This window comes from Bos javanicus, chromosome 29 (genome assembly GCF_032452875.1).
Source record: "Bos javanicus breed banteng chromosome 29, ARS-OSU_banteng_1.0, whole genome shotgun sequence".
In the NCBI taxonomy this organism is placed as follows: domain Eukaryota; kingdom Metazoa; phylum Chordata; class Mammalia; order Artiodactyla; family Bovidae; genus Bos; species Bos javanicus.
The window spans coordinates 48,362,188-48,383,646 of NC_083896.1; the positions used below are offsets into that span (position 1 = coordinate 48,362,188).

At 54.9% G+C, this 21,459-nt stretch overlaps 1 protein-coding gene across 4 annotated transcripts in view; it reads right to left on the reverse strand.

Annotated features, from left to right (window-relative positions):
- Nucleotides 1–21,459, reverse strand: part of SHANK2 (SH3 and multiple ankyrin repeat domains 2) — a 560,952-nt gene that overhangs the window by 408,621 nt on the left and 130,872 nt on the right. For all 4 annotated transcript variants that reach the window (XM_061407335.1, XM_061407333.1, XM_061407336.1 and 1 more), the window contains exons 8-9: nt 20,768–20,935; nt 5,636–5,752 (exon numbers count right to left, since the gene is read on the reverse strand). In XM_061407335.1, coding sequence (XP_061263319.1) covers nt 5,636–5,752; nt 20,768–20,935 — 285 coding nt within the window. The remainder of the gene's footprint in view (nt 1–5,635; nt 5,753–20,767; nt 20,936–21,459) is intronic.

Sequence of the window (21,459 nt, forward strand, 5' to 3'; positions counted from 1 at the left end):
CTCGACACCCAGGGCACAATTGCCCCACGAGGGCCCCCGCAGAGACTGCCACTGGCTACGATGCTGACAACCACGGTGTGGGGTGTGGAAAGGGCACACGGACCAGACAGAACACAGCCTGTCTCCAGAGGCCGGCTCCAGAGAGGCAGGGTTTACTTATTTTTTAACCTTCCAGACAAATTTGCCTGGCTTAGTAACTTTTGATATTTCAAACTCCCTCCCTCCCTTCCTTCATTATCCAGGGTAGAAAAACAAACACCAGGCTGTCTCCCCCACCTCCCTCTGGGGCTCCTGGAAAGCCAGCCAACAGACCGAGGGAGCTGGAAGATGAGATGCAGTTTGCTGCTTACAATCAAAGCCCTAATTAGTTGACTTCATAAAAGAAGAGAATATTCTGATCACAGTGTGTTTTACTGGAAGTGTACAGATGAGGTCTGCCTAAAACTGATAAAACACACGATCAATCCACAAAGCTGATGTTTTCACATTTAATGAGAAGTCTGTTAAATTAATAGCAGGACACGTGGTTTCACCGTCACCATCGTAAGCACCACCTTCACCACCATCCCAGTAGTCACCATCAGCATCACCACCAGCATCACCACTTGCTGTTGTTCAGTCGCTCAGTTGTGTCCGACTCTTTGCGACCCTGTGGACTGCAGCACACCAGGCTTCCCTGTTCTTCACTATCTCCTGGAGTTTGTTCAAACTCATGCCCATTGCGCTGGTGATGCCGTCCCATGGCCTCATCCTCTGTGGCCCCTTCTCTAACTCTTGCCCTCAGTCTTTCCCAGCATCAGGTCTTTTCCAACGAGTCTGTTCTTTGCATCTAGTGGCCAAAGTATTGGAGCCTCAGCTTCAGCATCAGTCCTTCCAATGAACATTCAGGGCTGATCTCCTTTAAGGTGGACTGGTTTGATCTCCTTGTTGTTCAAGGGGCTCTCAAGAGTCTTTGGTAGCATCACAATTCAAAAGCATCAATTCTTTAACGCTCAGTCTTGTTTATGATCCAACTCTCACACCCGTACGTGACTACTGGGAAAACCAAAGCTTTGACTCTCATCACCATAGTCACCACCATCACCATCATCACCAGTCACCATCCATCATCACCATCACCGCCGTCACAGTCACTTTTACTGAAAATCCACCGCATGCCAGGCATACCATATGTTTGTTTTCTATTTTAAGCCTCTTAGCAGCCCTGCCAGTTAGGTATAATTATCTCCACATTACAGAGGAGGGATTTTCTGGAACCCAGACTGCCATGTCTCCCTGCATTGCAGCTCTGTCTTGAGGCGGCTTCTTAATCCCTTTCCCTGGCTCCTGTCCTGACCCAAAGGCACCAGGTCCCCGCCCCGGGAGAGTCTGTTTCTCAGCATCACTCTCCAGAGAGCCCTATACGACACCTCCTTCTGCTTGAAGGAGTTTCTCTCGTTGGCCCTGAGCCCGGCCTCACACACCCCGTGTGTGCAGAAGCAGAAGTGGACTCAGAGAGGAGGCCAGCACACTGGTGACTTGGGGAGGACAGGGCCTCAGGTTAGGTATCAATACAATTGCCAGGGGTGCGTGACAGAGGCTGGGGAACCCTCGATCCCTCTGTCCACCCCTCCATCCGCCCCGAGGACAGCTCATCGGAAGGATGCTAGTGTACACGGAGCTGTGCGTCTCTGAATTACACAGAAATGCCATCTGCACTGGCTTTTCTCACTGGTTGGGAAGGGGGTCGGCGCTGAGGGAAAAGATTAAAGGTCACACTAGCATCCCAGGGAGCAGCATGATGGATTCAGGAGGCTGGATCCCAGAACACTTGCTGACTCCCAACTGGACATACTGTCCAGAACCCATGGGCCACCAAGCGAGTCTGTGACCCTCCATGACGAATGCAAGGCTGGGTGTCCAAAACAGGAGGGGCCCCAAGAGCATTTCTACCCGTGCTGCTGCGGAGGGTCAGGTGGGTAGGGCTGGACAGCAGCAGGCAGGCCGCAGCGGTCCCAGGACCCTGGACAGCTCTCACACCCTGGCCAGGCTCCCCAGCACGCTGGGAGGAAGGCACTCGGCCGGGAGCAGGGAGTCTGTCCTTAACTTACGTCTGGTGAGAGACCAGATGCAGCCTTCTGCGCCCGGGCCTGGCAAACTGGGGCCCACAGGCTAAACTGGCCCCCTGCCTGGTTTATAAATAAAGTTTTATTGGCGCACAGCCACACATTAATCTGCATATCGTCTGTGGCTAAGTTCACACTGCACAGGCAGAGTGGAGTAGCTGTGAAGAAGTCCACGTGGTCTGAAAAGCCAGAATATTCACTCAGTGACTCTTTATAGAAAAAGTCTGCTGGCCTCTCTAACCCAAGGCAAGAGAGGCAGGATCTTCCTACTAGCCCTGGGCGGCTCTGGGTCATCCCAAAGCCATCAGCCGAGGGTGAGGATAGGTCCAGAGGACACAGAGGGAACCCAGCCCCACAAATAACTCAGAATACAGATTCCCGACACTCTAATAAAAAAGGTTACACTTTCAAAGATCGTCCTGTCCTCCATTATTTCAAGAGACAGAAAACATGGTATTCTGTTTAGGTATTTCCACCCCCTCCATGATAAAATATGCTTAAAATCTACCAGGGAAAATTAAGGAATGCTTTCCCCATCTAAGGCAATAATTAAGAAGCACATGTTGGCACAGATGTTTTACCAGCCAAAGCCAAGCCTCCTGACGTGTGTTTTTCTAGCCCAGCCGAGCAAGATATCCCCGCGCTCATAAATCCATTCCAGCCTCCATGTGCCGTGGAACACCTAGGGCCCCAGCTGTGTGCAAATCCCATCAATATGCTTTCATTAAGGAGCTGGCCAGCAGCTTTCAGGAATCCCTTGAAGCCAGACTGAAATGCTTCCCCAGCCCCATCTGGCCGAGCTGCTCTCCTGTGCCAGGGGCAGGGGACATACTGAGAGATGGCAGTTTGTGTCCCTGAGAAGGTGGGCCCAAGGGGCAAGCGGAGGCCAGCAGGGATGACAGGTAAGGCCTAATAACGACCTGAGCCCGGGCCGTTCCCCTGGGCTGTACTGCAAAGGGCTGTGGCGTGAAAAGCACAGCTCACTCTACCAGGGGCTCATCAAGGAAAGGCTTGACTGAGGGCAGGTATCTCAACTGGGTCTTGAAGAACACATAGGGGTTTTCCAGGGCAAAGTGACTCCAGTCACTTAGGAGTCTTGCCTGGAGGGCGGGGGTCGTGTCCCACCCCTGGTGCTTTCTGGGCTGCTCGCACCCAGCTCGCCTGAGTTTTCAGTCCTTCTCACATGGGAGAGCGAGGGCTTTTTATAAACTTGCTCACATCAAGGCTCCACTCGTGGAGCCAAAAAGAAGTGAGCGGGGTCCTGAAAAAAGATCTGCACTCCTGTGTTCACAGCATCGCTGTTCACAGCAGGTGAGAGATGGAGGCAGCCCATGTCACCTGACAGATGAAAGGATAAAACGTGGTCCATCTTCACAAGGGAAAACTGCTGCCATTGTTCAGCCGCTCAGTCATGTCTGACTCTCTGTGACCCCACGGGCTACAGCACACCAGGCCTCCCTGTCCATCACCAACTCCCGGAGTCCACTCAAACTCATGTCTGTTGAGTTGGTGATGCCATCCAACCATCTCATCCTCTGTTTTCCCCTTCTCCTTCTTCCTTCAATCTTTCCCAGCATCAGGGTCTTATTCCAATGAGTCAGCTCTTCCCATCAGGTGGCCAAAGTACTGGAGTTTCAGCCTCAGCATCAGTCCTTCCAGTGAATATTCAGGGTTGATTTCCTTTAGAATTGATTGGTCTGACCACCTCGAAGTTCAAGGGACTCTCAAGAGTCTTCTTCGGCACCACAGTTCAAAAGCATCAATTCTTCAGCCCTCAGCCTTCTTTATAGTCCAACTCTCACATCTGTACATGACCACTGGGAAAACCACAGCTTGGACCAGAAGGACCTTTGTCTGCAAAGTGATGTCTCTTCTTTTTAGTATGGTGTCTAGGTTTATCATAGCTTTTGAAAGCTATGACGAGGGGACATTACTCAGCCTTAAAAAGGAAGAAAATTGTGACACAGCTACAACCTGGATGAACCTGAGCACAGCACAGAGTGAAGTAAGAGAGACAAAAGGGCAGATTCCATGCGATTCCACTCGTAGGACGTCCCTGGAGCTGTCAAGTTCAGAGACAGAAAGCAGATGGTGGGGCTGGGGGAGGGGACGGGGAGTGCGTTGATGGAGACAGAGTGTCAGTTTGGGGAGACGGAAAGTTCTGAAGACAGAGGCGGGCGACGCTTGTTCAGCCATGTGAATGCACGGAACGCTGCTGAGACGCATACCTTAACTGCACAGATAAGACGGTCAAACGTTCGCTCTGTTTTACTTATCTACCCACAGTGAAGAAGGAATTAGGTTTCCAAGGTGGCACTCATGGTAAAGAGCCCGCCTGCCAGTGTAGGAGACATAAGAGATGTGGGTTCCATCCCTGAGTAGGAAAGATCTCTTGGAGGAGGGCATGGCAACCCACTTCAGTATTCTTGCCTGGAAAATCTCATGGACAGAGGAGCCTGGCAGGCTGTAGTCCATGGGGTCACAAGAGAGTTGGACACGACTGAAGCGACTTAGCATGCAAGAAGGAATTAAATCGGAAAAGCCCACTGGGGACATGTGTGTACGTGTGATGGGAGGCCTGCTGCTGTTACACGGCAGTCCCATTGGCATCCAGTGGGGTGCCACAATCGTCTTGGGGGCTCTGTCAGCAGCTCCCATCCCCATTTCATGGCTCCAACCTGCCCCCTCCAGGCCCCAGGGGAGACCCGCTCTGGGGTACGTGTGACACGGTACCTGCAGACTCTGCCGTGGGGGGTTTGTGCCCAGCTCTGACTGCACCAGCTGTGTCCAGGAGCCTCCTCTCACTTCCTGTGACTCAACTTCCCCTTCTATGACAGGGATGTGTGTTGTGCAAGCTAAGTCTCTTCAGTCGTGACCCTGTGGACTGTAGCCCACCAGGCTCCTCTGCCCATGGGATCCTCCAGGCAAGAATACTGCAGTGGGTTGCCAGTCCCTTCTCCAGGGTATCTTCCCAACCCAGGGATGGACCCTGATTTTCTTATGTCTCCTGCATTTGGCAGGTAGGTTCTTTACCACTAGCACCAGCTGGAAAGCTCGTACGACAGGGATAACCATCCTCAGAGAAGCTGGTGAGGAGCTCTCCCAGCTAAGCACTGAGTGTCTGTGTCTCTGCAGATTCCTACCTTGAAGCCCTAACCCCCCAGTGTGACTGTGTCTGGAGATGGGTCTTTACAAGGTGATTAGTTTAAGTGAGGTTGTGAGGGTGGGGCCCTGATCTGACAGGATTAGCGTCCTTGGCAGAAGAGACAGCCAAGGGCTGTTTCTGTCTCTGTACATGAGAGGAGGACACAGCCGGAAGGGGAGGGAAACCAACCAGGAAGGCAGCTCCCCGGAACCAGGCAGGGCGGCCCCGTGGTCTGGGACATGCAGCCAGGACTGTGAGAAACAAGTGTCTGCTGTTTAAGCCGCCCCATCTGTGGGGCTTCATTACAGCACCCGGAGCCGGACACCCACCTGCAAAGCGCTCAGCACAGCCCCAGGTCCGGGGTGCACAGTCACGGCTCACTGACCTGGTTGTAGAGGGCGCAGATGTGCAGGGCGGTGTTCCCCGAGGCGTTCTGGGCCCCCATGTCGGCCCCGTAGAAGAGCAGGTGCTCCAGATGCTGCACATGGCCGTACCTGCAGGCCTGAAACGAGAGTCCACAGCGTGAGCGGGACCGCCCGGGCACACCGGCTCCCCCAGAACTGACGATGTGAGCGGGACTGCCCGGGCACACCTGGCTCCCCCAGGACTGACAGTGTGAGTGGGACCGCCCGGGCACACCAGCTCCCCCAGAACTGATGGTGTGAGTGGGACCGCCCGGGCACACCTGGCTCCCCCAGGACTGACAGTGTGAGCGGGACCGCCCGGGCACACCAGCTCCCCCAGAACTGACGGTGTGAGCGGGACCGCCTGGGCACACCTGGCTCCCCCAGGACTGACCGTGCGGCCAGCACAGCTCACAGCCCACTCCCGCATCTGCACCAGGCCCCCTAGGACAGACCCCAGGGTGGGGAACAGGAGAGGGGCTCGTGACAGGACTGAGGATTGTGTTCAGCTGTTCAACAGAGGGGTGGGTCTGCGTAGGGGCCACCCATTCCTTTCATTTGGACCTGCAAGAGGGGAACCGCAAAGACACCATGGCATGTCTTTGCCCCCTGAACTCAGCAACCGCCCAGGAAACGTGGATCAGGATGCTCCATACCTGGCCTTGCTAATTCAAGCCCCCCGGATCCCAGGATGATGCATGAGGACATCTGTGGGTGTGCGAGGACCTGCTGTGTCCTGGGGAGAGACCCGCCGACCTGACCTGTCCTCCTCCGGGCAGGGGCAGCCCCGCTGAGACTTTAACATGAACCCACCCTGAAGGGGCTCAAGAGGCAGGGGAGGTGGCCCCACAGCGTGATTTACCCTTTTCTGAGCCCTTCTAGGGCTGACGTAAATCCTTCTAGGGATTTATGAGCCAACAGGGTTCTGGAGTCCACCAGATCTGGCTTGGTTTTCCAGAACTTTCACTCTGAGCCTATGTCTTCAAGTGCCAACAGAAACCCTGCTCCTCGAGGGGTTCTCATGAGTCACGTGAATACGGGGCCTGAAAAGACCCCCAGTGATGCTCAGGGATGGGCCAGCCCCCCACCCCCCACAGCAAGCAGGGAGACCTGGCATTGAGACTGCGTAGGGGCAGGGGCCGTTCAGCTCCAGCAGGGGGTCCAGAGGCTGGGGGTGGGTCTCCTGACCCTGGGCAGCAGGTCCTATCCGACTAACCCCACCCCATCCACCAGCACCGCCTGCGCACCCAGCAGCGCACAGCGCCGAGGTGGTGAGACCCACTGTCCCTGTGTTGGGGCGAAAATGCAGACAGAGATACGAGAGGCTAAGGAACAGGGTCCTGACCCAGGACTGAGCACACGGAGGGCGGGGAGCGCCGGGCACAGAGCAGACAGCTGGCCCGGCCAGGGCGGGCAGCCGCGGTGGGTTGGGGTTGGGCTGGCGCGCAGCTCGTCAGCCCTGCCTTTCTGGTAACTGAGACAGACTGAGCGGAACCTCCACCTCTGTGCTGTGCAAGAGAGAGCGCCGAACCCCACCAATTAACAGAGGAGGGAGGACGGGAGGACGGGGGTCAGTAATCGGATGACCTTAAAAACCCTGAGAAACACCCCACCAATTAACAGAGGAGGGAGGACGGGAGGATGGGGGTTAGTAATCGGATGACCTTAAAAACCCTGAGAAACACCCCACCAATTAACAGAGGAGGGAGGACGGGAGGACGGGGGTCAGTAATCGGATGACCTTAAAAACCCTGAGAAACACCCCACCAATTAACAGAGGAGGGAGGACGGGAGGACAGGGGTCAGTAATCGGATGACCTTAAAAACCCTGAGAAACACCCCACCAATTAACAGAGGAGGGAGGACGGGAGGACGGGGGTCAGTAATCGGATGACCTTAAAAACCCTGAGAAACACCCCACCAATTAACAGAGGAGGGAGGACGGGAGGATGGGGGTTAGTAATCGGATGACCTTAAAAACCCTGAGAAACACCCCACCAATTAACAGAGGAGGGAGGACGGGAGGACAGGGGTCAGTAATCGGATGACCTTAAAAACCCTGAGAAACACCCCACCAATTAACAGAGGAGGGAGGACGGGAGGACAGGGGTCAGTAATCGGATGACCTTAAAAACCCTGAGAAACACCCCACCAATTAACAGAGGAGGGAGGACGGGAGGATGGGGGTTAGTAATCGGATGACCTTAAAAAAAACCCTGAGAAACACCCACGTCCAACCCCGGTGCTGCCGTTTACAGCAGATCATCACCAGAGATACGGTGGCTTCCACCTGCCTGCCCCACCTTCCCTTTCCATGGCAACAGCGCCTGCCTCTTCCTCTGGGGCCCCGAGCTGGCTCCCAGAGGCCTGGGGGCCCACCCCTCCCCACGCCTACAGCACACCCAGAACGTTCAAGCTTCTGGCCACGGGCGTGGGCTGGGGATGCCCAAGTGACTCTCGGGAGCCACGGAGCCGGAGGCTGAAACATTTATCAGAACAACAGAGAAAATGGAGTTCTCACTTTCCTCCAGGAGGGTCGGCAAAAAAAGCCACGGAAGCTCAGAGCTGCTGGGGCCACCAACGCAGGGGAAGGGAGAAGTGGGAGCTGAAGGCAGGAGAGAGGAAACAAGACACACACAGACACACACACGCGCGCGCACACACACACAATAGAGACACACACACACAGAGACAGGCACAGAGAGACAGACACACACACACAATAGAGACACACACACACAGAGACAGGCACAGAGAGAGAGACAGACACACACACACAATAGAGACACACACACACAGAGACAGGCATAGAGAGACAGACACACACACACACAATAGAGACACACACACACACACAGATACAGGCACAGAGACACACACACACACACAACAGACAGACCCACAATAGAGACAGACACACACACACAGAGACAGATACAGGCACAGAGAGACACACGGACACAGAGACACACACACAGACATACAGAGACAGATACAGGCACAGACACACACACACAGACGTTGCCAAGGTAATGTCCTGTGAATCCCCCTCAGTGAAGACTCTGGCTGGGCTCTTCAGGATGTAAGCCTAGGTATAATTTTAATTTTCCCCTTATATCAGCTTGAGATTTTTGACCCTCAAATTGAAGGAGCCCTCGCCAAACCACTCTCTCCATAGGCCTTCCAGGAAGCGAGACTGGACTCGGCTTAACTATCCTACAGTCAGAAGCGAAGAGGCTGCACTGGCATAAAAACACATTTAACGCCACTGCACACCCACCCTCCCCCTCCCGCGGTTCACCTGAAATGGTGACATTTTATGTGACGTCACTGGATCGTGTCTCGCTCTCCTCAACCAAGGGTCACGACATGATCAACGCGAAGAGAGAAAACAGCGCCTCTGACTCTAAGGGCTTCCTTCCCACCCCTGTCTTTCTCAGAGCCCAGTGTCTGAAAACAAGCAAAACCAGAAAATTCAGACACATGCTGGAACAACAACAAACTCCCATAATCGCTTTTCTAAAGGATCATCTTTGCTCCTCTCTTCTCTTAAACCACTGGCTGTTATGTGACTTTGGCCACCTGATGTGAAAAACTGACTCATTTGAAAAGACCCTGATGCTGGGACAGATTGAGGGCAGGAGGAGAAGGGGAAGACAGAGGATGAGACGGTTGGATGGCATCACCGACTCAATGGACATGAGTTTGAGTAAGCTCCAGGAGTTGGTGATGAACAGGGAGGCCTGGCGCACTGCGGTTCATGGAGTCGCAAAGAGTTGGACACGACTGAGCGACTGATCTGAACTGGACTGTTACGCGATAGAAGCCATGTTTGCTGAAGAAGTGGCCTGGCGCGCGGGGAACAGAGGAAGGAATCTGGGCAAGGCGGTGGCCAGAGGGGTGAGCAGACTGGCTGCAGTCAGTGTGGGAGGTGGCAAGAAACACGTGAATAAACGAAGGACAACGGGAGCAGGTTTCCTGGTGTCAAAGAAGGGAGTCGGTGACGCAGCGCAGGAGAAAACGAGAGGAAACTCCTCCGTGGTACTGGAGGCGCTCCAGTACGAGCTTTCGGTCTCAGCAGAAAAGCAAGAGACGGACTGTGTAGGCACTCCTGGACGTGAGTGCACACGCGCCCTGACTCTGGCCACACATACGCACCGGGGTTTCTGGCTTTGGCAAAAGGCTGGACGAGGGTGGTGGTAACCTACACGGGGAAAATGAGAACTGAAGATCTGGAGAAACGATAAATCAAAATTCCTGTTTTGACCAAAGCAGGCTATCCCATGCTGATGAGACTCCTCTGTGGCGGTGCCACCTAGGTATTTGCATGTGCCAGTTTGGAGTTTCAAGGAGAGCCAGAGTTGAGTCAAGTTATCCAAAGAATAGCAAGGAGAGATAAGAAAGCCTTCCTCAGTGATCAATGCAAAGAAATGGAGGAAAACAACAAAATGGGAAAGACTAGAGATCTCTTCAAGAAAACTAGAGATACCAAGGGAACATTTCATGCAAACATGGGCTGGATAAAGGACAGAAATGGTATGGACCTAACAGAAGCAGAAGATATTAAGAAGAGGTGGCAAGAATACACAGAAGAACTGTACAAAAAGATCTTCACGACCCAGATAATCACGATGGTGTGATCACTGACCTAGAGCCAGACATCCTGGAATGTGAAGTCAAGTGGGCCTTAGAAAGCATCAATACGAACAAAGCTAGTGGAAGTGATGGAATTCCAGTTGAGCTATTCCAAATCCTGAAAGATGATGCCGTGAAAGTGCTGCACTCAGTATACCAGTACATTTGGAAAACTCAGCAGTGGCCACAGGACTGGAAAAGGTCAGTTTTCATTCCAATCCCAAAAAAAGGCAATGCCAAAGAATGCTCAAACTACTGCACAATTACGCTCATCACACACACTAGTAAAGTAATGCTCCAAATTCTCCAAGCCAGGCTTCAGCAATACATGAACCGTGAATTTCCTGATGTTCAAGCTGGTTTTAGAAAAGGCAGAGGAACCAGAGATCAAATTGCCAACATCCACTGGATCACGGATAAAGCAAGAGAGTTCCAGAAAAACATCTATTTCTGCTTTATTGACTATGCCAAAGCCTTTGACTGTGTGGATCACAATAAACTGTGGAAAATTCTGCAAGAGATGGGAATACCAGACCACCTGACCTGCCTCTTGAGAAGCCTATATGCAAGTCAGGAAACAACAGTTAGAACTGGACATGGAACAACAGACTGGTTCCAAATAGGAAAAGGAGTTCATCAAGATTATATACCACCCTGCTTATTTAATTTATATGCAGAGTACATCATGAGAGACGCTGGGCTGGAAGAAGCACAAGCTGGAATCAAGACTGCTGGGAGAAATATCAATAACCTCAGATATGCAGATGACACCACCCTTATGGCAGAAAGTGAAGAGGAACTCAAAAGCCTCTTGATGAAAGTGAAAGAGGAGAGTGAAAAAGTTGGCTTAAAGCTCAACATTCAGAAAACGAAGATCATGGCATCCGGTCCCATCACTTCATGGGAAATAGATGGAGGAACAGTGGAAATAGTGTCAGACTTTATTTTTGGGGTCTCCAAAATCACTGCAAATGGTGACTGCAGCCATGAAATTAAAAGACGCTTACTCCTTGGAAGTAAAGTTATGACCAACCTAGATAGCATATTCAAAAGCAGAGACATTACTTTGCAAACAAAGGTCCGTCTAGTCAACGCTATGGTTTTTCCAGTGGTCACGTATGGATGTGAGAGTTGGAGTGTGAAGAACGCTGAGCGCTGAAGAATAGATGCTTTTGAACTGTGGTGTTGGAGAAGACTCTTGAGAGTCCCTTGGACTGCAAGGAGATCCAACCAGTCCATTCTGAAGGAGATCAGCCCTGGGTGTTCTTTGGAAGGAATGATGCTAATGCTGAAACTCCAGTACTTTGGCCACCTCATTCGAAGAGTTGACTCATTGGAAAAGACTCTGATGCTGGGAGGGATTGGGGGCAGGAGGAGAAGGGGACGACAGAGGATGAGATGGCTGGATGGCGTCACTGACTCGATGGACAAGAGTCTGAGTGAACTCCGGGAGTTGGTGATGGACAGGGAGGCCTGGCGTGCTGTGATTCATGGGGTCGCAAAGAGTCAGACACGACTGAGTGACTGAACTGAACTGAATGGAATCTGTTGGCAAATGTGGACTGAAATCATGTGAAATTGTCACTTTTAGTCAAAAATGGCTGAACGATGGTGGTTTCGCTGGTTCAGTCTAAGAGATGATATTTAAACCCGCAGGTCTGATTGCAGTCGCTTAGGAAGAGCATTTACAGGGGAGAGAACAGGGGCAGAGCCTTGGGCACCCACCACTTAGAGGTGGGACAGAAGAGCAGGAGCTTTCCTGGCAGCTCAGCTGTAAAGAACCCGCCTGCCAACACAGGAGATGCAGGTTCGGTCCAGTGTTCTTGTCTGGGAAATCCCATGGACAGAGGAGCCTGGTGGGTACAGTCCATGGGGTTGCAAAGAGTCAGACGTGACTGGGAGACTAAACAAGAACCCCCTCTGAGAGGGCCTGGAGTCAGTAACAGGCCGGGAGCACTGAGCGCACTTACTACCCAGACCTTGGGTTCTAAATACCACTCTGGACTCAAAAGAATCGGGACTCCTGACAGAGATGGGTGATTCGAGGGCTGAGGCACGAAAAAACAGGATGAGCCTGGAAAACCTTGCTGAGCCGGAAGGAAAAAGGATGAGGATGGGTGCACAGGACACACGGGCCATCCTGAGGGGCTCCCTGGACCCAAAGCGGGATAACATCAACAGACCTCTTGAAAAACAGAAATCCACAAAACCACGTTACTATAAGTAAGTGAATAAATAAACAGGACGAGAAAGCTCCTTCTGATAACAGAAAGCCAACTAATTGTGAGCAACAAGGATGGGAGTAGGAAAATCTCCACTTAGCAGTTACTTACTTAATTCAGGCACGAATACCATGCATGCTAAAACGAGCAGGTGAGAGGGAGATGGGGAAACGGGCTTTGTCAAATACTCCCTGACTGCAGAGCGAAGAGGAAACTGCAGTGGAGAGCCTGGCAGATTCCAGGTGAACAGGGGGCCAGAGTGGACATCACCAGTGACGGCAAATGGTCACCACTGCCCCCTGACCAGACCACCAGAAACACAGTTCCCCTCCATGCTGCTGCTGCTGCTAAGTCACATCAGTCGTGTCCGACTCTGTGCGACCCCATAGACAGAAGCCCACCAGGCTCCGCCGTCCCTGGGATTCTCCAGGCAAGAACACTGGAGTGGGTTGCCATTTCTTTCTCCAGTGAGTGAAAGTGAAAAGTGAAAGCGAAGTCGCTCAGTTGTGTCGGACTCTTAGCAACCCCATGGACTGCAGCCCACCAGGCTCCTCCATCCATGGGATTTTCCAGGCAAGAGTACTGGAGTGGGGTGCCACTGCCTTCTCCGTCCCTTCCGTGATTTTCCTGCACAAATGCGCATCATGCATCTTATCACCAGGAAACACTAAGCAAATGCACACCAGGCGACAGGCTCCACACGCCCACCCTGTAACCTTCGGGAGAGGCCCCTGAGAGAACCAAGGGAACACGATGAACTCTGGCAGGCAGAAGGGTTTGTGCAGGGTCCAAGACCGGATCTTTTCACTATGCATGCCAAGTCACTTCCGTCGTGTCTGACTCTTCGTGACCCTGTGGACTGTAGCCCTCCAGGCTCCTCTGTCCATGGGATTCTCCAGGCAAGAATACTGGAGAGGGTTGCCATGCCCTCTTCCAGGGGATCTTCCCGACCCAGGGATTAACCCACATCTCTTAAGTCTCTTTCATCGGCAAGCATGTTCTTTACCACGAGCACAGTCTGGGAAGCCCTACATCCTTTTACTATATTGGCCATTACTGGGACAATGGGAAAAACTCAAATGTGGTCTCTGCGTACATAGAATTCTCTGTATTTGCTTCTGCAAGTCCTCTTTAAGTTTGAAATTAAAATATTGACTCAGTTTTTAAAAAAGAGCAATTAGTACTTGTTTGACAAAAACATCTCAAAGCTATTAGAAATGTGTCTTCCCCCAAGATAAGTCGTGCTAACTCTTTGTCCTTTATTTGAAAAGGGTGTTGTACTTTCTGGCCACTGGGAGACAGATTAAAAGGGTTGACAGAGGTCAGAAAGTAACTAGAATGTAAAACAGCACCCCCTACACTCACGTAGTGTAACCATTTTCTTCTGAGACGCTTTTTGGAAAATGCATGTGTCTGGGGCTCCATCCCACAACCACTTCCTGCAAATCTCCGGGGCAGGTGCATTTGGAGGAGACTCCCCACAGAATCTGGGATCTGGGATTCCCTCACCTATGCTGAGCGCCCCCCTTCCCCCATCACTAGCCAAACCCATGAATCGTGTAAATGAGGAAAAAAAGACTGCTCCTTCCTCCAGGCGCTGCACTGCCACCTGCTGGACACCTGCTGTGGTACAGCTACAAGCCTAAATTTACAGCAAGAGGAACGCGCCCCCCGGGGTTGTGCAGGGCAACCAGAGCAATGCAGAGCTGACTGCACTGCAAACGCTTCTGCTTGGTTCTGTGCCTCAAGCAACCTAAGTCCACACCACACTCAGGCATTTCTCCTACAGCACGTGCTTTATCAGACAAGCTGGAGATGTGACAGAACAGTCAGCATGCAACACCACAGACAGACCCAGAACACACCCTGCTGTGAGTGCCGTCAGGGAGCATCCAGGGGGCCTGTCCCATCACTGTGGGGTCAGGGGAGCACCAAGGACTTGGAGCCCAGGTCTGAGGGCGAGCAGGTGTCAGCCCAGTGAAGAAGAGGGACGGGAGGGCGTAGTGGCCCGAAATTGTAATTCCCTTAGGGCAAAAGCTTCTCATTTGAAAATGATAAATAATAAACAGCGACCAATAACAAATTAAGACCGAACGGTAAACATCCTTAAGAAAATTGTTGCAGGAAATCAAATGAGATCTGTGTGAAGGCCTGTGAGCAAATGGGTTAGGTGCGCTCTGTCAAGTATCATTCCTCAGAGACAAAACCAGACAGGGCCAGAGGACACGGTGAGGATGAGCTTGGGGGCGTGGCCAGATGATGATGGGAAAGTGGGGGCGTGGCCAGGTGATAATATGATGGGGGCGTGGCCAGATAATGATGGTGATGGGGGCGTGTTCAGATGATAATAATGGTGATGGGGCGTGGCCAGGTGATAATGATGTGATGATGGGGGCGTGGCCAGCACTTACTGAGCACTTACTAGATGCCAGGCACTACGGGAAGTGTGTCATTTTACCGTCTCAAGAGCTCCATGAATTGTTACTGAGCCAACTTCAGAGATTTAGTAAAGAAGTTCAGAGAGGCTAAACCACTTGCTCAGGTGGCCCAGGCCATGCTGAGGGCGGTCTGCAATCCCAGCCCAGAATAAACTGTACTGACAGCTCAAGGAAGAAATCTCACATCTCCCAAATAGAATCAGACAGAATCAGGGGAGGAGGAGAGTGAGATGCCCCACGTGGGCCAGTCCTGTGGGCACAGCTGCTCATGAAGGTGTGTGTTAACACGAGACTCCTTCACCAAGCAGCTGCCCTCTCGCTGGGCCCTCAGCTCACCAGTAACACATTCTCGAGTCCTGAGATAGCCAACCAACCCCCCGTCACTCAGGTCAGAGCAAGATGCCTGGCGCTGCGCTGGTGGACGTGAAAGTATCAATACTTAGCAAATAAAACTGCACTGAAGTTTGGACTTCCCTGGTGGCTCAGATGGTAAGGAATCCACCTGCAAGACAGGAGACCCAGGTTTGACCCCTGGGTCGGGAAGATCCCTTGGAGAGGCAATGGCAACCCACTCCAGTATTCTTGCCTGGAGAATTCCATGGACAGAGGAGCCTGGTGGGCTACAGTCCACACGGTTGCAAAGAATTGGACACAACCGAGCAACTAACACAAGACTGCACTGAAGCCCCCTAATCCAACCTACCAATTGCCTAGGCTGTGAGAATGTACTGGGGTGGTTTTTACTTCTTTATGACTCTTCATATTTTCAAAGAATTCTACGTTGAGCAGGTCCTTCTTCAGTAATGAAAAAAATTAGACTAACGTGAACCAAGTTTAAAGGTTTGCAGACATGTCAAAAACGTGTGCTCTTCCAAAATCAGCCTGCAGGGGGCGTGTGTTCCCAGTCGCGAGGCCTGGGGGCTGGCTGTGAAGGCCTCACTTTGCAGGTAAACGTCAGCCTCCTGTCACACAGACAGCTGAGCCGCCGGTAATACCTGGGAGCAGGCGGAAAGGAGCTGTCGGGTGCCACGCAGAGGGGACTGTAGACCCCAGAACCCCGCGGTGCTTCTCCAAGAATCTGGGTGATGCAAACCCGCCTGCCCTCGACTTCCTTCTACCGCCAGGGCGCTGTCGCTGGAGGGGTGGCGTACTCCGGGAGCCCTGGAGGCCGGACACAGCACCAGGCTTCCAGTGCGGGGCGCGCTGGGAACCTCGGGCAGGTCACCCACCCTCTCTGGGCCTGGCTAACTCGGAGCCCAGCAGGGGTCTGCCAGGGTTGCGGGAGGGGTGTGAAAAGATGGGGAGGACAGCGTTTGCTGGGTGAACGGGCCCTCCCTGACCGAGGATGATAATCGGGGAGGGAGGGCCGCACTGCGCTGAGTTCCTTGCTCAAGCACCCTGCGCAACCCCTGCTGAAGGTCACGGCTCCGCGGAAGGCCAGCGGCTCCAATAAAGCAGGTGCTTCCGCAGGACTCGCGTGGAAAAGAAAGCCGCCACCGGAAGATGGTGTAGGGACCCTGCCGGATGACGCGGGAGCAGGATGTGACGGCCGGGGTTGATGCCTCCGCCTTCCAAACGCACTGCTGGGGGCAGGGCTGCAAACCCCCGAGGCTGGGTGGCCTCTGGTGCCAGATGCTCGGAATCCACGTAGGGGCTCTCAGGGGCCACAAGTATGCGAGGCAGCACCACAGAAGTGAACCTCCACGCCCCCAACCTACACAGTCACCCTCCCTCCAGCGGGGGCAGCCCTCCCAGGAGACAAGCGAGCTTGCCACAAAAGGCATCAGGCTCAGGGTGAGGCCGCCCCAGCCAGGGATGGGGTGGGAAGGGAGAGGGAGGCAGGAGGCGGAGCCAGCCTGTGGCCGGATCCCAGCTGAGTGCCCTCTGCAGTTCCAGGTGTCTGATGCTCTGGCATCAGGGGTCTTGCGGGCACTGGAGGGGCTGCCCTGCCAGGGAGAGCTGATTCCTAGAAATGGACAAGGATGCAGCCAGGAGCACAAATGCACAGCCGCCGTGCAGAGTCCTCACCGGCCCTCCTCCATGGGGCGCTCACACTAGGGGCCCCTCACCCTGCCCTAACCACCCAGGGAGGGTCCCAGACAGCTGGGGCAGCTCCTGCGCCCCAGGGCCACTGGGGTCCCTCAGCCTGCTCGTCCGGCCTCACCCGTTCCTTCCCTTGAAAGCCACAGTAAAGGCTCTGTTCACAGGCCCCCCCTGCCCTCCCTGCATGGTGGTGCCTGGCAGGGTGTGTCCCTCCTCTAAGGTCTGTGAGTGATAACCATCTTTCACGGGCAGCCATGTCCCGATGGGCTGGCCTCACCAGACCTGAACAGGAAAAAGTTACACTTTAATGGGAGCAGGGGAGAAACGCAGCTTAAGAAGCAGATGCCCACCCAACACATGGACATAGAGGGTCCCTGGGGAGTCTTCCAAAACACGCCGATAAAACTCCGTCTGTGCCAGTGAAGGCCTGAGGTCTGTCCCACCACCCAGGGCACTGGCCCTGCCACCCCGGGGACACAGACTCCGCCCCAGTGTCGTGACCACTCAGGGCAAACGCGCTCCCCCTGCATCCCTCGCTAATCCCACACTTAAGGATGTTATATTCTGAATGCACATTTTTGGAGTTCAAAAAGAAAACTCTGCTAAACAACTGAAATAATGATGTGTAAAGGGTGAGTAAATCCTGGGAGAAAAAGCACGCAGGTGTTTTCTGGTAGGATGTTCTGGTTCCCAGGTCGTATGTGCATTTGGCCCCTGTCACATCTGGGGCAGCTCAGGCGACAAAGGAAAACTGTTCTGCGGATGCTCCTGTGATGGGTGGGCTGCTCTCGGATGCGTCACTGAAAGAAGCATCATGCGTGGGGCTGACTTTGCCCAGTTCCTCCTTTGGATGGGCCAGGGGGCCGGGCTGGGGGCTGGGCCTGAGGGGCTGCTGAACCCGGGGGGCACCCCACTTGACCCTGTATCCTCGGACTCACAGCTCAGCCCGGTGTCCTGGGCCAGCGGCTGTTCTGAGGCCCTAAGGGTCGCAAGGAGGATGGGGCACTCTGTCCTTGGTGACGGTGCCCCACCACCCGGCCCTGCACCTCCTCCTTCCTCGCAGGTCACCCAGGGGTGGAATGGCCCCCAGGGCTGCCCTGCCAACAGGGCTGGGACCCCACTGGGAGCTGCTGGCAGAGCCTGAAACTGTCCCCTTTCACATCTTCAGCAAAGTCCACGTGTGATGATGACAGGCTTGGTCTTTTAATGGTCAGCAGGAAGCTGAGGGGGCTTCCCCAGTGAAGCAGCAGTAAAGAATCCGCCTGCCAATCCAGAAGATGCAGGAGATGCAGGTTCAAGTCCTGGGTCAGGAAGATCCCCTACAGAAGGACACGGCAACCCTTTCCAGTGTTCCTGCCTGGAAAATGTGACGGAAAGAGGAACCTGGCGGGCTACAGTCCACGGGGGTCACAAAGAGTCGGACATGACTGAGCACGCACGCACACATGAAGGTGAGGGCCGAGGGCCGAGGGCAGCTACGAGCCAAGATGAGCAGACAGACAGAGCGCCGCCCGCGTCTGGGGGACTGCTGGCCTGCCCCAGCCTGGTCACGGCAGGAACTCTCCCAGGTAGATGTGAAGCACGGCCGGGCAGACTTGTGTGTGCGAGTGAGCATGTGTGGATCTGTGATCTTTGTTCACGTCTATCTGTCTCACCGGCCCCGCCACATGGCCGTAAGACCCACAGGATGGGGCATTACTATTCACCACTGGGCTCAGTGTCCAGGACACTGAGCAGGCCTGGCAGGTACGACACAGGAGGTGACACCCATGCCGGGGTGGGGGGTGGTCTGCGGTGTGGCTGGAAAGCCAGGGCCCTGGGCTCAGGGGCTCACGGTGGCTGCCTGGCACCCAAACGCCACGGCCCGGGAGTGGTTACGGAAAACTCCGATTCCGTGACAGTCAGCGTCTAGGTCCCGAGCGCGTCGGGGTCTCCAGCATCTGTCTGCTTCACTGAGTTAAAGGAGGCAGACCCCCGGAGCACAATCCTCTCCTAGGGGGCCAGACGTCCCGCAATCGGCAAAGCCCCCAGCCAAGGCCACCGGAGCCTCCGCCCGCCCCTCAGCTCCGCCCATCGCCCCCCGGCCTCCCAGGCCCCTCTCTCCCCCATAACTGACCCTCCGGCCATCAAGAGACACCCGTGCCTCCTCCAGGGGCGAGCGGGTCACAGGACAGGACCCACGGCTCCCCTGAGAACGCGGTGTTTTCACAGGACGAATCCAAACCCAAAAGAGACAGCAGCTCAGAAGGCGGTGTCTGCTGAGGGGGATCTCGGATGCGGTCTTCCCTCCCTCCCTGCTACCCGCCGCCACCTCCCAGGGGATGTGACCCCAGCGTCCCTGAGGCCCTCGGCGAGAGGCCCACATCCGTACTTCACCTCCTCCAGGCCCGGGAAGCCTCCAGCACACGGGTGCCTGAGGGCAGCCCACCCCACCTGCCCGGGCCTGCCGCGCCCACTGGGAGCTCTAGTGCCAGGACTATAACCTCCAGCCCGAAGGCCAGGTGCCCAGTGACAACACTGCCAGGGGAGGGGTGACTCCTCCCGGAACCTTCCACGGTGAAGCCCTGGAGACCCGGAGTCGGTCACTGGCGGGTCCATGCTGGGTCCTCCCTCCCCCATCCCTCATGTCCCCTGAGCAGCTCAGCTCCCTCCTGCCCCCGCCCAGAAAAATGCCATCCACAGCCCAGCGTTACTGCAGACAATCGTGGCCCTCGGCTCCTACGGACTCTGCAAACACAGCAACGCGGTTTCAGGGTTGTTTGCAGCCTTGCTGGGGGAGCTGCGGGGCCCAGGTCATGACATTCCCGGCAGAAGCAACTGCTTCGGCCAAGAGGGCAAAGAAGGAAGGCGGGACCTTTCTGGAAAACATTGGGTCTTGCCCGCATTCCATCCTTTCTACTGCCTGAGGGTGTGGGAGGCCCTACTGAGCCCACTTCACAGATGAGCAAATGGAGGCCTGGTGAGCAGGGTTGCAGAGGCCCGCCACCCCCGACTCACACCACAGAGGGGAACTGGGTGCTCCTCCAGACTGCACGGACACGCCAGAACTGAACGCTAGGCACGCCAGGCTGGGGTGGGCCCACCTCGGCACCTCCGCACCCCTCCGCCCGCAGTGGGTGGGTGCGTCAACCTGCTGAGATGAGCAGGTGTGTAAGGCGAGGGTGTCGAAGGGAAAGGCAGGTAGCCTGAGAAGCAGTGAAAGTCACTGCAATGTAAAGGCCGAGTGTGAGAACATCAGAGCCTCTTCCCTGACCTCCTGGCTGGATATCCCTATCCCTCTCTCCCAAACCCCCTCCATCCGCAGGGAAGCCCTCACTTCCACCCCTGCGCCACTGGGCTCTGATTGGCTGGTTCTGGAGGGACTCAGCCAATGGGGGGATGGGAGGACGGAGCAGCAGGTACCTCTTCTACGTATCCTCCGTGACTCTGCCCAGGTCTCGGCGCCCTCCCCCGCGGGCGAACACAGTCTCCTCTCCGTGCCCTCTGTCCACTATAGACGACTCATCGGAGCCACAACGTGGATTCTGTTTCTGCCACGACCGCAGCCGACACTCCCCCAGCCCCGCTACTGCAGGGGGATCTCGGAAACGTGTGCCTCGTGCAAGGACATCGGGCCCTTTGCCGGGTCACCCACACTCAGAAAGGCCCTGGTCCCAGGCTCTGTAGGGAGCCCAGGCTGGGGGGCACCCGGAGCTCCCATGGCTCCTATGGAGGGGCGCTCGCCCAGCACCCCAGCCCCGCCCACCGGCTGGCAGATGAGGGCAGCCCCGCACACCTGGTGGATTTCGTGCCAGCCGTTCTCGTCTTTGCAGCTCACGGCCGCATGCTCGTGGAGCAGCAGCTCACAGCAGCAGGGGTCACCCCCGACCACCGCCGTATGATACAGTGGGGTCAGGCCGTAGCTGTCCTTATAATCCGGGGATGCGCCAAGCTCCAAGAGGGTCTGAAAAAAAACAAAACACACCAAACGTGAGGTCACTGGTCTCATGGCCCCTTCTACAGGAGGGAATCAATCAAGAAGGAAGAGGAGGGTCATGCTCCCCACTCCCAGGCCAAGGTGACCATTAGCCCCAGGTTCCTGTACTTTTCCTGGCCTTGTGGAACTGAAATAGCATCTGGTGCCAGGCACACGCACAGGCTTACACACCCGGGGGATGGAGGCGCTCTGCACAGGTGACCCTCGGGCACTACCTCCTGCCCGGCTGACCCCTGTGGACCAGTGGAGAGTAAGGGGGGAGATGACATTTGCAGGAAAGAGTTGTACCATTGAACCTAAAGGTACAGTGTAAACCATCTCTGTGTGCGTCCTGCAGGGGGCGAAACGAGCCAGAGTCGTCATAAACACTTGATTTCCAAGGAAGCCAGCTGAACAAGGGCAGCCGCTATGAAGTTAAGGAATCTGCTTTATAGAAGAGCACCATCTGTGGGTCTTCCGCCCCCAGCAGTGGGTCCCCTCCCCTCCTCGTC